Genomic DNA, 16,737 nt, shown 5'->3' on the forward strand with positions numbered 1-16,737 from the left:
TTCACAACTTAACCAAGTAGTGTTGTTGCCTAAATGTAATCGAGTAGTTTTGCTGCCTAAATCTAACAAGTAGTTTTGTTTCATAATCTAAGCAAGTAGTCCATCCATCCATCTTCAACAGCTTATCTAAAATCAGGTCGCAGATGTAGCAGTTCCAGCAGGAGACCCCAGGCATCCTTTTCCCAGGCTACATTAACCAGCTTTGTCAGGATCAAAGCTTGGGATATGACCAGGGATGCCGTGTCATTCCCAGGCCAGGGCGGAGGTATAATCCCTTCACCTAGTCCTCAGTCTGCCCCATGGCCTCCTCCCAGCTGGACGTGCCTGGAACACCTATCTAGGGAGGCGACCAGGTGGCATCCTTACGAGATGCCCAACCACGTCAACTGGCTCCTCTCTACGGAAAGGAACAGCGACTCTCCTCCAAGTTCCTCACAGATGACTGAGCTTCTCACCCTGTCCCTAAGGGAGACACCACCCACCCTCCTGTGAAAACCCATTTCAGCTGCTTGTATCTGCGGTCTCGTTCTTTTGGTCCCTTCATGACCATAGGTGAGAGTAGGAACAAAGATTGACCGGTAGATTGAGAACATCGCCTTCTGGCTAAGCTCCCTTTTCTTCACAACGGTGTAGTAAAGCGAATGCAATACCACTCCTGCTGCTCCGATTCTCCACCCCATCTCATGCTCCATTGTCCCCTCGCTAGAGAACAAGACCCCAAAATACTTGAACTCCCTGACTTGGGGTAAGGACCGAGTAGTCTTTTCGCCTAAACCTAACCGAGTAGTTTTGTTTCATAACCTAAACAAACTGTGACTGAAAACTGTATAATAATAAAAACAGTACCGCTGACATACATTTTCACATTACTGGAAAGTCTTTCAGGGCAGGATTCAAAGCCCAATCTCCCACACGAAAAACCAAATTCAACCACCCCAACTTTGTATCAGGAGTGAATAAGGAGGTCACGTATGAATAGCTGAACAGCTGTCATTTGCCCATTCATACCCAGGTACAAATAGACCCTTCATTGTGTTTCTAAGTCTATACATTGTTTGTTTTTATGAAATTATTGTATATTATGCCTTTAAATTGCACAAGTAGCAGAATAATGGAATATTAGCAGGACCTTACAGTGGATTACAATGAGTGTCATTTTTATCAGAGAGATAACAGCTATGCGAAGACAGAGGCATCAAAGAAAAGAGTGTGTAGGCCTGTGCGTGCGCATGTGTGTGTGTGTGTGTGTGTGTGTGTGTGTGTGTGTGTGTGTGTGTGTGTGTGTGTGTGTTGAGGTTCATCTCTGGAGTGAGCAGAGCAGCTGAAGCATTTAACAGGCGTGCAAACAGCAGCCAGCCCTGATGATATTGCCCCTCTGGCCAGTGAGGCAGGAGTGGTCACTTCCTCGCACTCTCTCTCAGTGTGTGTGTGTGTGTGTGTGTGTGTGTGTGTGTGTGTCTGTGTGTGTGCAACCTGAGCACACAACGTCCTCGCCGTTCAACAGAGAGTGAACCAACTACAACTTTCTCTGCTGGGCGGGCGGCGTTCAGCACTTTGTGAGGACGGAGAGCGAACAAATGGAGCACAGAGGAGTCACATTAAAGCTGACGAGCAAGGGGGGACGTTAATGGCGGCGTGCGTTAATAAGAAATTCGCGGGCACGTTTTGAGAGTCATCAGATTTCTGTGCATGTACTCAGCGGCAAGTCTCTCCACTCTGTGTGGCAGCAGAGGATGCGGGACTATTTTTAGAAACAATGTTGCGGTGGAGGAATCAATCAAACTGGGACTAAAACAGTGTGTTCATGGCAATCTGCTGCTTTTAGCGCTGCAAGCTTCCGAGATTCCCATCTACGCTCGCTGGGTCATGGGATAGGACGTTGCATTTTTTTTTTTTTGATTTGTCTTGTCTCAGCTGATGCAAAAATGCCTTTTCCTCTGATGCTCTCCAGGAAAGCACACCGGTGGACTGCAAACTTTTGCGCCATGGAATCCACTCCACTTTATGGCTACAGTGGCTGCAATGCTTTTGGGACCTTTTGTAGTTTTGTGTCTTTTAGAATTCCTAAAGAACATTGCAGTCTGGGATGTGAATGAGAATTAACTGAATGATAAAGAACTGAAACGACTCTGGAAATCATCTTCTTTACTTCTGTCAGGTGTGAGCACGTTCTGCTGGCTCTTATGGGAATTAAGCACTCGTCCCGCTGCATGCTCCTCAGGAGAAAAATGGCGGAGTCTGAGAGCAGTGAGGTAAGTGTGAGAGACACCTTTTGATTTTTTTTCCGAGTGCTCAGTTTTCCTGAGTCCCCAGTGCGTCCTGCAGCATGCGTCCTACCTCTTTTTTTGTGCAAGTAGAAGTTGCAGCTCGGACAAGATGCAGGAGGATGCTGACTGTCCGGATTAAAGAGACAGCAGCAGTCTGAGTGATGTATAGGCTCCATCCCCCCCTGCAAGGATGTTTAACCCCCCTCCGACAAAACAGGCATTTTGTGCAGAACAGGCAAGTGAGTATCTCCAACATGGAGCACACTTGAAAATAATCATGCAACATCTTGCTGGTGTCATTTTTTTTTTTTTTTTTTTTTTTGAGAAACCGTGTGGCTGCCACGCAACGTTAGGGTGTTCTGCAGAGGTTTCAGTATGATTTCAAAGAGGATCTGTTCTCTCTCTCCTTCTTAGACCATGCACATTGATCCCTCTGCCAGTGTCTTCAAAAAAAAATCTATTTAAACAAGGAACATAGTGCAGGCATGATTGACCGGGACGGTGTGTTTTAGCTGCTGCCTGGCGCTGCGCTGTAGAATCACTTGCGCTGTCCAAGGTACTGCAGCAGCACCTTGCTCATGAAACAGGGAACGCTGGGACTTGATGTGTGCAGCAGTTTTGAGACGTGATGTGTCAGCCAAGTACGAATCTGGCATTATTGGCTCCCTGCAGGGCCCGAATGGGGATCCCCAGCGTGCAGGAAATAGTTTAGGCCTATCCTTTTTGCCCCCCTCAAACTAAACTCTGCACTGTGAAAAAAAAGTCATGCAGGAATTTAGTGGAATCAATTAATGTAAAATAAATAATAGAAGTTTGTTTGTTCTATTTTAACTTTAGTAGTTATTTTCAGAACACTTCAGCACTTATAAACATCCTCTCTAACATGGTGTCTTTTGACATGAAGTGGTGAGTTGAATGAACTGAATTACATTAAGTTTCTGAAGAAACATGATCAGCAGACTTCATTACATGCATTGTTTGAAACTCTCCTGTCACTGTTCTTTTATATATAATTTGAAAAATTATATATATAGAAACTTGCCATGTGTCTAATGGAGTCCGATTAAGGTATCGATCAACTGATATTCAGGCCCGATACTGGCCTATCACAGCTCTGTCAGTCTATATCAATATTTGGATATACAGTATGTTTTTCAATATGTGCTCAAGTGAAATTAAAAAACTACACAAACAAAACCCCATGCAAATTCTCTTTATTTGTTGGCTTTATAGGAAGAATTTTAATGTAGCACATATTTGATATATTTTCTTAATCCAGATTTAATATATATACATACATTTTGCTCTATTTGCTTTTTATTTACTTACAGTTATTAATAGTAATTAAAAATACCCATGGACGTTTGTATCGGTACCTTGATGTCATTTTGCCTCCATTACATAACTTTGTCACAAGTGTTTTTGAAGGATCAATGCCAAAAAGTTGTGTTTTTGTATATGTGTAAAAGTATTATTAAAAACACTGTGAAGTATGATGAAGGTTAGTACACCCAAACACTTAAAATGTCATTAATTCACTGGGAGCAGTTTTTCTGTTCCGATGCTGGAACTAAGTCGCTCCAACAGCAGCTTCAGCTGGAGGTTTTTAGTGTGAAATGAAGAACCGACTCTTCAAACTGAGAAAATAAAATTTGTAACATCTCCACTGAGTTGTAGGTTCAACTGAATAGTTTTCTCAAGTGCAATTGAATTTATATCAAATTAAAGTTAATTTATTTTGATTAAATTACCTCAACTTGTCATTTCAAAATAAGTCAACTTAAAATCTTAATGCAGCCCAGACACTATTTTTTTTAGTTTAAAACAACTTGTTTATTTTTACAGTGTAGCCTTCAAAACAGCTCAACATGAGCCTAATGTTTTATTGCGTCCTGTCCCTACATCTGTATTCACACTGTGACTGGCTACTGAAGGAGCACTGCTGATTCATCAGCAAGTAATGCTTAAAAGATTCATACACCCTGTGGAGATGCAGACAACCTCATGTTGTTTCATTAAACATTATTCATTAAATAAAGTTTCCTCAAAGTGAGCTGCCCTCCTCAAACTCTAAACAGTTTGATGAGTGTGCTCTGAGGGCAGCAGGCACCTGATACATTATCGCGAGAGGACAATATTGCCTGGGTGGACGTATGTCTGTCTTCTGCTGCTCTCTGCTCTTATGGAATATTTGCATCCGCAGAGGCACCTAAGTGCCGTAATGGCAAAAGACCAAAGTGCATCTCTTTCCTGGCTGTTATGGGACTTTTTTTCCCCATGAAATGAGCAGTTATGATGCAGGTTTTCCTTGAACTTACCACAGTAAAATGCCGTCCTCACAGCAGGACATCACACACCATAAAAGATTACACAGGAACTTAGTGGACTCTCATTGATTTCACATAAATCATTTTTCATTTTATTTTTATTTTATTCCATATTGAAATGATGAGTTGAATGAATGTGTTGTACAGAGTTCAATCAATGCATCCAATGAAGTTATGAAAGAAGCATGATCAGCATATTAGTAGACTTCCCAGCATGCATTGTTGGGGAGTTAAAATTCTCCTAAGACTCTTCTTTTTTATAGTTTGAAGAAAATATATGATGGAATCGATCAAGTTTATTTGACTAGACAAATTTGTTTTGAATTATAACAAACCTCAACTTGTTTTTTCAAATTTATTCAACTTAAAATTTTAAGGCAGTTAAAAAAGTATTTTTTATTTTTACAATGTAGTCTTTAAAGGTGAAATGTGTAATATATTTACTGTAATAAATCATAAAATGACCATGATTGTTACAATTTGTCAACCATGAACAGAAGAAGGGATCCAAATGCTGACTGCTGCAGGAGTGGCTGGCTTCAATATTTTAATAAAAAAACAAAACACGCACACACACACACACACACACACACACACACACACACAAAAAAAAAAAAAAAAAAAAAAAAAAAAACTCAGAGAGCTGGCAATGCTGAATCAAAGGCAACCAAAAAAAATCAAAGTCCAGGGAAAGTAATAATCCTAACGAATCCATGCAGGGAAGAGACACAAAGCAACAAAAATCCACAAGAAAACACAAGGACATTGACAAATTGATGAGGACGAACTAGCAACTGAAGAGGTTAAGACACAAGGTTAAACATACTAGGGAGGGAGAGGAAAACAAGACAGGTGAGGGCAGTCAAGAACAGGTGAAAATAATCAGTGATCAGAAAGAACAGGAAAACATACAAAGACAGGAAGGAAATGCAACAAAGACACACAAGACAGGACACACCAAAATAAAACATGAAGTGACTGAAAAACCCAAACTATGATAATGATATGTCACCAGAGATAAAGAAACATGACAAGCTGAAATACTTTGACGTTTCTATTTCAGCCTGTCACTTGTGGTGTTGTTTTCCCATTTAATTAATGCTGAATATTCACTCAGGGTTGTCAAAAATCATTAATAATCTTTTAGAAGGTGCTTATAACGGTTGAACTGAGCAATATTTTAATGGAGTGGTAGGCAGTAGTGCAGACAGTCACTGAACTACAACTCCAGTGTGTATTTTCAGAGTAGTGGGCTTTTGTTTTCAGGATAACATGCTTAGCTTTACGTTGACAGACAACTGTCAGTCATAAACAGCTGATCAAGTTATAGTGTAGCACTCATCATTGTAGCACCATGTTACACTCGTCTTGCGCTCCTGCAGAGTTCCTGCAGCCTGCCTGAGCTTCCTGAGTCTGGGGAGGTGCAGGGTTCATCCTCAACATTCAAACAGGTACAAAGTGACTGTGTGTCCCCTCATACAGACTGTGTAACATAAGTTCCAGTTGGATGTCCTTCTCAAATAGCAGTCCTCACCTCCGTGTGAAGGTGAGGATCTGGCCTGAAATAGAAGCCCAAATGTGTTTATCTGTCTGGAGGGTCAGAGGCAAGGACATGTGCCACCCTCTCCTTCCTGTGTCGAGACATCTCAGTTACACTCACTGCAGCTGCTCTCCTCTGACCGTACTGCACCCCAAGTCTGCTTTAATATAACCCTTAATGACAGCCCGCAGCGATTTTGTTTTCCTGCGTTGCAACTTTTGGAAAGTCTTCATCGATTCTGTATTAAACTTGGCAGCTTTAATCACCTCTTCTGTGGCCCTGTCTTGTAATTATTGACTCCTGGAGTACTGGCTTGGGGCCAGCTGTTTATCAAGTCCTGCTTTTTTGCTTCACTGATGTAATTTTTTTTTTAGAAGATGCCAAGCTTTCATCTGCAGTCTTTACACCTGGGAGTGTATGCATATTATAACAGATTAGTGTAACTATAGGTCAATTGCTACACATTTGTTTATCATTTCTTAATTTCCTCATACAGAAAGTAATAAGTAAGACATGAATAAACACTCATTTTCAGGCAGAGACAGTAAAGTCTCAGTAAAAAGCTTGTGAGAAAATAATGTATGTATAAGAAAAGAAATGGGTTAATATGCTGCACTGTATTGAAGCGCTCCCTCTTCAGATCAACATCAGGGCTTAACGGATTAAGAGAAGTTCAACAGTTGATCTTTCCTTTTTAATTACAAGTCCCTCACAATGCATGTAATCTTTTATGTAACAACAAGTCGACAACTAAACTTTGCAGAGCAGAAACATTAATTCTCTGTGGTGTTGGTATGCACCTGCTGTTTTTGTTTAATGAAATACTGGTACATCAGTTTAATGTTATTTAGGTTGGAGGGTAAAAAGCTAATGTTATTCAGTTTTTATACAGATATCAACAATACAGTTTATATTCATCAACTTCAAATCCATTAAAGTCAAGAAGAAGGAAGCACCCAACTTACTATTACTTAACAACAGACCTAATTGATATGAAATATTAAGATAGATGCAGGTGTTACTAATGATATTTAAGATCCCAGTCCATTTAGTGTAGCAGAGACTTTCCAGTGAGCCAGTGTGCACATTAGCAGCATCCTGACTCTGTTTGACTTGAGTGTAACACAATCTTCATTGGTAACACCTGTTTAACCTACTATTTCATGTCAAAATGTCCACTGCCATTCTAGCTCCTCAGAGCATTTTATAATTTACATGCAAGTTTAACTTTTAATCTGGGTCACGGTTTTGACACGTCCTCCACACGGCTGCACGTCCCACCAGCAGCCTTTCAGAGGCGTTTCAGCAGAAGAGAGTTTTGCCCAGCTGATCATGTTGACTTGCTCAGATTTTGCCAGTTCGGCCCTTTTTCCTTGCTTTTTGTGTGTCTATCATGGATAAGTAGGCTACATAGTTGAACAGTTTGTCTTTTTTATGATCACGAGTCTGCATGGGGTCTTTTATTTTGAAAACTGACAGGATCAATCACTCTGGTGTTTCTGTGTTGACTTCCTGACTTGCTTGAGGTGCTCTGTGCAGACTGACGCAACATCTGACTGAAACAGACCCAGCGTGTGTTTGAAAGGGAGTGGAGAGCCGCTTCTGGAAAGTGGCAATCTGATGCTGGTGGAATCACAATCACTGAGCAGAATGGCTACAATCAGCTCCGGCGAACGTAGCACAGCTGTACTGCAGTGCAGCCACGCCTGGTGGAATCATTGGCATTAAAATGCTAGTATGCTGAGGTTCAGTATTTACCATGTTCATCATATGAGTGTGTTAGCATGCTAACATATACCTGAGGCTGATTAGATTTGCAGGTATTTAGTTATAAAATCTTTACCTGATGATGGCTTTTGAGGTATAATCAGAGGATCACCCAAATCAGCAGGATTCACTCACTGGGGACCATGAATGTCTTTCATAAATTGTGGAGATACTTTTATATCAGGACCAAAGTGGTGGACTGACTGACTAACAGCTAGCAAAGCCTAAAACCCAAATGCAATGCATCTTTAATGAATCCCTGGTATGTGGCTGACCCCAGGCAGCTTCAGTGTGAATGCACCATGTGGTGGCCAGTTATTCTCCCACATATTCGTGGCCAGTCTGTGACTTTTAAGCTCAGCAGGAGAAGAGAGGACAAAGATTAATATGATGGCCACTTTAAAAGGATATGTCCAAGAAGGAGAAGAAGAAAGGCAAGGAGGAGGGGGAGAGTGGGGACTGACAGAAACCTTATAGATGGTGTTACCAGTGATACTAATTAAGGCTGTTAAAATGTCAGCAGCAGCATTTGTCAAGGTGTGCTGCAAAATTTGACTGTGTAAATACAAATTTCAGGCAAATGCATGAAAAAGCAGTAACACTAGAAAATACTATGATGAAAGATATGTTCCAAGTAGGTTTTAGACTGCGCCTACACCTGAAACGCAAGACTTTTCAGTTTCTCTTTCTTTATAAATATACTGTTGTTGTAATACTGATTGTAATTCCGATATATTACTGTCAGTTGTATAAAACACCTCCTATTTTGGTCCATTTTGCCAATTATTTATCATTTATTTTTAGAAGACTGAAAGTTGGAGTGAGAATAAACACCATAATGGCTTACTGGCTGCTGGGCGTCCAGTTCTCCATCTCCGTCTCACTCACAGTCCAAACACACAGAAAACACACACATGGCTAGAAGTTCCCAGCTGGCCTCAGAGGTGATAATCAGGGCATTATGGGTGTACCTTCTGTGCCGAGCAGAGCTTTCTTGCCATCTTTGCCTTCTGCTGACAGACAGACTGACTTTATATCAGTGATCACAGTACCCTTTAGACCCAGTGAGGCTCTCTGGACGCGGTGAACTCACCAAACTGCTTCATGAAGCAGCAGACTGACAGATGAGCTGAGAGGCATGAGAGCAGATGAAAATGTTGAGGGGAATAGCCAAGAAGTCGAACCCAATCGCTGCTGATGAATGCAAATACCACCCTGTGATATTGTTGTTGCCAATTCGACTAACAAGAGTCCTTAGCCTCAATGAGCCCATTTCTCCTTTATCTCTGTCTTTCTAGCAACCACAGTCACAGCCACAGCCAATCCGCATAATTCCATCTCAGTCGGCACAGCCCACCTCATTGCCCAAGCCGGTGCCTTCCATCCAGCACACCGCGCGGCCTCCTCTGCCGCCACACACGCCCCATGCCGCCAGCCTCCCGAGCTGTCCCGGGCGGGGCAAGATGGCCAAGTTCCTCAGCCCAGAGGAGATGACCTCACGAGACTACTACTTTGACTCATATGCACACTTTGGTATACATGAGGTACGTCCTATCACAGTGAGGATCACTGGCAAATGTTATTTCTGTTTTCTTGTTCCTGTGTCTGTTCTTGTCTGGGATAATTAGCCAAACAAAAGCCATGCATGATGACTGTTTCTGACGAACTACTGGAAAATAACGACTCTCAGGAACTAAAACAGGGAACTGAAAATTCAGTTTGGCTATTTTCTTGTGCTGCCTGCAGTTAATACTTCATCTTGTGGAAAATGCACCCATTTCTCATCGGATGATGATCACAACAGCTCCAAATACAACTACACATTTTGCAAGTGTGTAAATTCAAAAATGACACATTTGACAAAATATACCCATACATATCCTGGAAAGGTCTATCAACGCTGTCAAAATGCTGAATCATCTATTGCATTGTAAAACTGGGTGTAAACACAGCTATGTTTGGAGATATAACAGATCAAAATTGACCCAGGAAATGTCCCTGCAAGATTTAGTTTATTATGTTTGCTTCCCCGCTAGTGGCTTAGATAATATAGTTAAATTGCAGACTCTCTGTTTGATGTTTTCTGTGGTTTTTCAGACAATTGTTTTGCCCTCAGATCTCAGCAATGAAGTCTGTGGAAAAAATGTCATCATAACCAATAGGAGCAATGGCTTACACATGCAAGTTGTAAAAGTTGTAAAGATGTTTTCTTTCTTTTAATTTTCCATTAGCCTTAAACCATTTCCCCATGGGATTTGGCCAAAGTTTCCATAGTTCCTAACTGTCAACAACTTAAACAGGCCAACTTGAGCCTTTATCATACCCCAGGATGGACATGGACAGCTTTGGATTTTACACATGGACAGGAGACGAGCACATGCTTCAAAACATACTACAATTGATCCTTTCTAAGTCCCACCCCTTAATAACAGTTGAGCAAGCTTGGTATCGGGCTGAGCCTTAGTCAGCTTTCTCCTTTTCTGTTTTTTTTACATTAGCTACCAAATAGTTTGTCAACATTAGCTAACTTAAGATGTGACTATATATATGGTTTTTACAGGTTTCTGAGCCCCAGCTTTAAACCATCTTCAAATTTGGTTGAACCAAGCACATAGTATTACTAAGTACAGGAAATAGGACAGGAGGAAGTTGAGTAAGGTGCCCACTTGCTCAGGTGTCATTGGAGTAAAAAGGGGCGGGACATAGGAAGGGTCAATTGGGGGACTTCATTCCACACATGCACACTACCTCCTGACACCAAAAAGCAGACCTCCTTCATTTGTTGTATTTAGCCCAACAACACGTGTTTGTGACCACTTAACAAGACTAGGGAAATACAGTACATCCAATGCACAAAAAAACGAGTGTCCAACTTGTTCTAGAACATTTTCAGTTCTCTTAGGCTTGGGCAGATGCCCAAATTTACATTATGTGGACCCTTGCAGCAACGCAGACATGGAAACCATGAATTGGCCTTTATACTTTCTGTTGTTGGTGGTGTCCATGATGTTTTTCTTTTACTTTTTTTCTCTCTTTTAGATGTAATTGTTTCAGACTTGTCTTTTGTGCATTGGTAGGACATTTTAATGTTGATCATGTGTGACATTGTCCCTGAACTGGGCCTTGCAGGTAACTCATCCTCCTGCTCTGTACTGCCCCAACAGCCTAGAACAACCAAATACTACATGTCATAGACAGTTAGAAGCATAGTCGGGGTTGCGGTCAGCCAATCCCATCAAAGGACATGAGATATGAACCCAGCCTGAGAGAAATTTCTCCCTGCTTAAGCTCTACACCCCGGTGGTCTTTATGGAGAGTGACGGAGGACTGGAGCAAAAACCTGTGACTTTTTCAATCTTGAACAGGCAGCCATTTCTAATCTAAGTATTTTTTTTCTTTCTCAGTGGCTGGGCTGCACCAACAAGGACATTTCAATAATCACTTTTGACCCACTGGAATTGTGTGGTGGTGACTGTGTCTGCAGATAAACTTCCCTCTGCCTGTATTTACTTTTTTTTTTTTTTTCTTATTGTTTTACTGTGCTCAGGACATTTTACCAGCCCAAAATGTTAGTACTTGACATCCTGATGCATTTAGGAACAGCTTGGACAAATCCTACCGACTCTACAAAAAAAGAAAAGAAAAAAAAAGATTAAATTTAAACCTCAGTTTTGTTTTTACTCTAAACCTATACATTAAATTTAATTCTTAAACTCCAAATTAGAATGTTATCCAGTATTACTCTAAACTTAGATCGGGGGTTTAACTTAGCCTCTTTTTTTCTTTTTACATGGTTAGAGCAATATAATCAAGTTCTTCAAAGAAAGTTAAGGGACAGATTTAAACCAATTAAGTCTTATGATCCGTCTTTCTTTCTCTTCAGTTAATCCATTAAAACAGTCTGCCACTTGCTGCCAGGCTCCAGTCTCTGTTTCCTTACTGTGCTGTTAATCTTGTATTATTTGGCCATATTGGTCCAATAATTCATCCAAAAATTATTTTTAAAAGGAGAAGAAATTAAAACTTCTCTACTGAGCCATCATGAGTAGGTTAACCAACATTTTACCCAGCTAGCAAACAATGCAATGTTTTGCTAACCTCTTAGCTAGTTAGCAAACAGTTTTGTTAATTTACTAGCTAGCCAACAAACAGTGTAACATGTTGTCAACTTTGTAGCTAGTTAAAAAACACTAGCATTTTGTTACATTTTTAGCTTTGGGTCTCCATGTCTCCATATATTGCACATCTCTGATCTGAGATCTGTTGCCTCGCTTGAAAATAGTTTCTCTCTGTTTCCTCCTGGTAAATCAGCCATCATGTTGACGAGTTTGCGTGCCAGGCACTCTTGTTTCTTAAAGTGATGAGAGCTGACCTCTGGTTATTGCATGCTTGGCCTAAAACACACCCATGAATTAATCAAGGCACTTGTGCACAGCTGATAGGTGTATTCAGCTGTGCGCCGCTAGCTATAGAGGCAGGACAGGGGAGAACAGCCCTGCGGCAAAGGTGGATTTGGGCAAGCCTTGAATAAAAAAAATCCATTGTGCCTTTGCACTTTAAACATGCACTAAGTGTCTTATATTTCCCCTATACAATATGTTTCAATCTTTCTTACAGCATTAGGAGCAGGAAGAAAGAATTGGTGGCTATATAAAAGAACATGTTCTGAGTGTGACCTGTGAAATGATATTTTTTTTAAAAAAATATTTTTGTAATGTAGGTCAGGTGTATAATTGTCATTTCTGAATTTTCTTCACACTCATACATTCATACAATCCATAAGACAGACAGACTGGGGAAAGATGCAGACAGGCTGAGCTGGCAGGCTCACAAGGTTTATTCACAAACACCAACTATGGATTTGAATATATAACCACACAGCTGAGATGTAATAGGGTAAGATCAAGTGAAGCCTGTGTGTTATTTGTCTCCGCTCCATTGCAGACACCAGGGCACATCCAGACCCCCGTTGTCCAGCCAGTGTTTCTAATTCAACAAAACAAATTGCGGCTCTCTACAGGGGTTAGCTGTGTCATCATCTTCCTGATATTATTTGTCATATTCTAAACCAGGAGATGCTCAAGGACGAAGTGAGGACGCTCACCTACAGAAACTCCATGTACCACAACAAGCACGTCTTCAAGGACAAAATAGTGCTGGACGTCGGCAGTGGGACTGGGATCCTGTCCATGTTCGCGGCCAAAGCGGGGGCAAAGCACGTGTATGGGGTAAGACGTGATTCCTTTCAGTGGAGCGTTATCATGCTGAACCATCAGTCTAATCACTGTGGAGCCCGGCCTGACAAGCTGCTCACACTGTGTGCATGTTCTGTATGTGTACGACTGTTTCCTCTGTGGACCTGTATGGATGTACATTTAACCATTTTTCCACCGGACTTCCTATAATCTGAGAGGAATATCTTGTCTGACGGGCAGGTGATAAAAATGTCCGGCCTCTCAGGCATGTTGACAGGCTGAGCTGTAGAGATTTAAGGGCTCTTTCTGTTATCGTGTACTGGTGCAGAAGTAATTGCTAGTCAGGGCATGTCTGAGAATGCATGCTGGATACACACCGCTAGTTTGGTATAACCACGTGGAACTTATTTTTGTACCGCGGCTGCAGACAGCGTATATATTTGCTTCAGGGGAGGGATGATTAACTTGGAAATGCCAAGAGACTTGTTCTGAGCTACTGGTCGGCATTATGTGTTTACTTGACTTCGCCTCACGTCTTGTATTTTGTTTTCCTTTCCTTTTCTGCCGTCTCACTCCATCCCTCTCTTTGCTTTCTAAACTGGTATATCGCTTCGGTTTGTGCTTCACGTCTCTCTTGCGTTACTGTTGTCCATCTGGCAGAGCTTTATCCACATAAACATGACCAAGAGTTCAGGGGTTTATTTCACCCTTGATTTAGATGCTCATAGTTTGAGCTCAGCACCAAATCCCATCACCTTTATCATACCTAAAGCTTATAAAGACCCACGTGAAAGATGGGCTCGTGAGGTGGAAGGACTGGGCTCTGGGCCAACAAGAACACCACTCTGTCATATGGACCTCGTTACATAAAAAAGAAAAGTGTTAACCTCTATTCTGGACCCACAGAGTTCCCATAAAAGACTTCTGAATTCCACATCAGAGCCATACAACCATAAGCCAACATTTAATATCTCACATTTATACCACATTAAGCATTTCTTAAAATCAAAATGAAATTCAAGTATATTTTAAATAACAACAGATACTTTAAATCAATTAGAAATTTTCTGCTAGTATTTCTCTTCTGCCTTATTTGCAGCAACAGTTTTGCCTTTTGCTGTAATATATTTTTTATATTCTCCATTAGTTCTTTACTATAACGTCTTACTAATCTTGACTGAAGAAGATGGAAAGCGATCAGAGAATCAAACGATGCACCAAATGCCCCGTTTTATGTGACTGTGCACAAAGCCTGAAGAAGAAAGCCTGGGTTAAGTGTGTATAACCACTGATGTGATACCTGTTATCTCTGACTGGGGTTTTAGTTTTTGTTGAGGCAGCTCATGCACAGAAAGCCTGTTTTTTTTTAGCTTCTTTTGTAGTACAGCCCTCTGATCCACACTGGCCTGTAAACACATACAAGTACAAGCACTCTAACTTTTCAACTGATTTCAATGTTCTATGTGGAGTAAGTTCAGAAAACAAAACTCTTTTTTCCTACTCCATGTCATAAACACTCAAAAATAACATGACTCCTCTTGAAATCGAATTCGAAGAAATTTAAACGTTCTAGTGCTTTTATTTAGAAATTTGGCAGCTCCCCTGTTTGAATGTATGTGTTCAGAGGCCAGGCAGTGGGTCAAAGTGGTCAATGCAGCGTTGACGTATATATATGAGAGGATGGGAGGATGTGGCTGAGTCTCCAATAGACCTTCCTCATGGAAGCCATATTGATATGAAATAGGCAAATACAGGTGCTACCAATGACACTAATTAAGGTCCGTTTATGTCATGTAGCAGAGCCTTTCATGCACAGTAGCAGCAACCTGACTGTGTTTGACCAGAATGGAACAGAACCTTAATAAGTATCAATGGTTACACCTGTGTTTACCCTGTTTCATGGCAAAATGGCTGCTGTGGAAAGGGTCTATAACAGGAGCATTACTGAGAGGAAAAAGACAGGCAGAATGACAAAGACATCAAGGTGCATATGTGACATAATCTACTGACATTTGAAGCAAGCGTTAGATACTTCCCATTAAAAACAGTTGGCAACAGTGAAGAGGTGGCAGACACTTTACTCAGAATTTGATCGACCGTAAATGGACCAAAATATGTTGAGTTGAATGCAACTCCAGCTATTCACAGGGGCACAGGGAGGACTCTGGGGAGATACCCATGATGCTCTGTTTCTACTGGATGTAACAGTGAGCATTTGATAAATGTTAGCTAGTTGAAAGTTGATTTTATAATCAGCCTTAAATTCTAATAAAGTATAAAAATGCAAACAAATCCCAAAGTAGGATAAAGTGAAACTAAAATAACACTGACTAGTACATGTGACTTTTGTCTTTACTCCCATGCAAAGAGCCATGACACCTGGGCGAAGTTATAAAATCGTACTTGCTGTGTCTCCAGAGAGGAGGACTATGTGGGAGCCCACAGGGATGACTGCAGTGACAGTGACTTTTCCTGACACCAGTGAGAGGTGCGGGAGGCACCGTGTGAGGGTGTGTTGACTCTAAACACGCCGCGAGGCCTCAGTCCTCCCACTGAAGCATGACTCTGATGGACACATGGCTAATGGCTGTCTCCTCTCACGGAGATTCGGAGGGAGATGAGGAATCATTGCCAATTAGAGGGCTGTCATCAGAAGCCCTATTATCACACACCAACAGCGCAGCAATACGCACACGCACAGATATTCCTGCATACACACACCTGGTGCAACAATAGACTTTACTGTTTGTTTATGCAGTTGACTCAGCCTAGTTTTAATGGGCAGGTGTACCAGTGTTGTGTGTCTGTAGGCCGTGGGCGTCACCCGCAGCCTCCCGACCGGTCCTCCACTAATAGGCAGCTGAGAATAGGGCTGCTCCAGGGAGGCAGCGCTAATGTGAATTCACTGCATCCTGTATGAATGCACAGTGGGGAAACTGAGGGTGAAACCTAGCTCGAAAAGCAGAAATATTTTCTCTCCTACACATCGATAGTCAGTGTATCAGTATGCAGTAGATGCCAGTCAGCACGCCCCCAGTTTGAAGAAGCTCTAGCATGGAAGCTCAGCAATGAACGGCTGTGGACAGGATGACTAACAAAAGCTATTTTAACACACTTATAAAAAAGGGCGACTTGACAAAATCAGTCTCAGTTTAAGTGCATGGTATATTTAGAATATTTTCACCACCACCGTCAAAAAGCCTTTTCTGAAAACTGTCGTTACATAAGCCAAATATTGCACTCTCCAAACAAACCAAACTCCATAGCCAAAATCAGTCATTTTACCTCATAGAACACCGGGGCTGCTGGTCTACCACCGTCTTAATATGTTAGTTTGTTTGCATGATTCTATGACTTTAGTGTTTTAGGATAGTGTGGATTCACCAAAGTCACACAATAACACAAACAAACTAACAGATCGAGGCAGTGTCACACCAGCACCTGCTCTGTTCTTTGTGGTAAAAATGACTTATTTCCCCTATGGAGTTTGGTTGATTTGGAGAGAGCAATGTTTGGCTTGTATAACAGTGGTTTCTCAGTGGAAAAGGCAATCTGACGGCAAACTTTAGCAGTGAAAATATTCTAAATATAGTGTATTCTTAAACGAGACTTTTCTGACCCAGTCCACAGCACTTCATTGC

The 16,737-nt window shown here is 41.4% G+C and overlaps 1 protein-coding gene across 1 annotated transcript in view; it reads left to right on the forward strand.

Annotated features, from left to right (window-relative positions):
- Nucleotides 1-1,460: 1,460 nt before the first annotated feature.
- The window catches only part of LOC146316140 (protein arginine N-methyltransferase 8-B), a 35,120-nt gene continuing 19,843 nt past the window's right edge, over nucleotides 1,461-16,737 (forward strand). Inside the window, exons 1-3 of the mRNA XM_084733972.1 lie at nucleotides 1,461-2,252; nucleotides 9,200-9,445; nucleotides 12,974-13,129. Coding sequence (XP_084590098.1) covers nucleotides 2,184-2,252; nucleotides 9,200-9,445; nucleotides 12,974-13,129 — 471 coding nt within the window. The 5' untranslated portion in view covers nucleotides 1,461-2,183. The remainder of the gene's footprint in view (nucleotides 2,253-9,199; nucleotides 9,446-12,973; nucleotides 13,130-16,737) is intronic.

This window comes from Lutjanus erythropterus, chromosome 13 (genome assembly GCF_056507025.1).
Source record: "Lutjanus erythropterus isolate fLutEry1 chromosome 13, fLutEry1.hap2, whole genome shotgun sequence".
NCBI lineage: Eukaryota > Metazoa > Chordata > Actinopteri > Lutjaniformes > Lutjanidae > Lutjanus > Lutjanus erythropterus.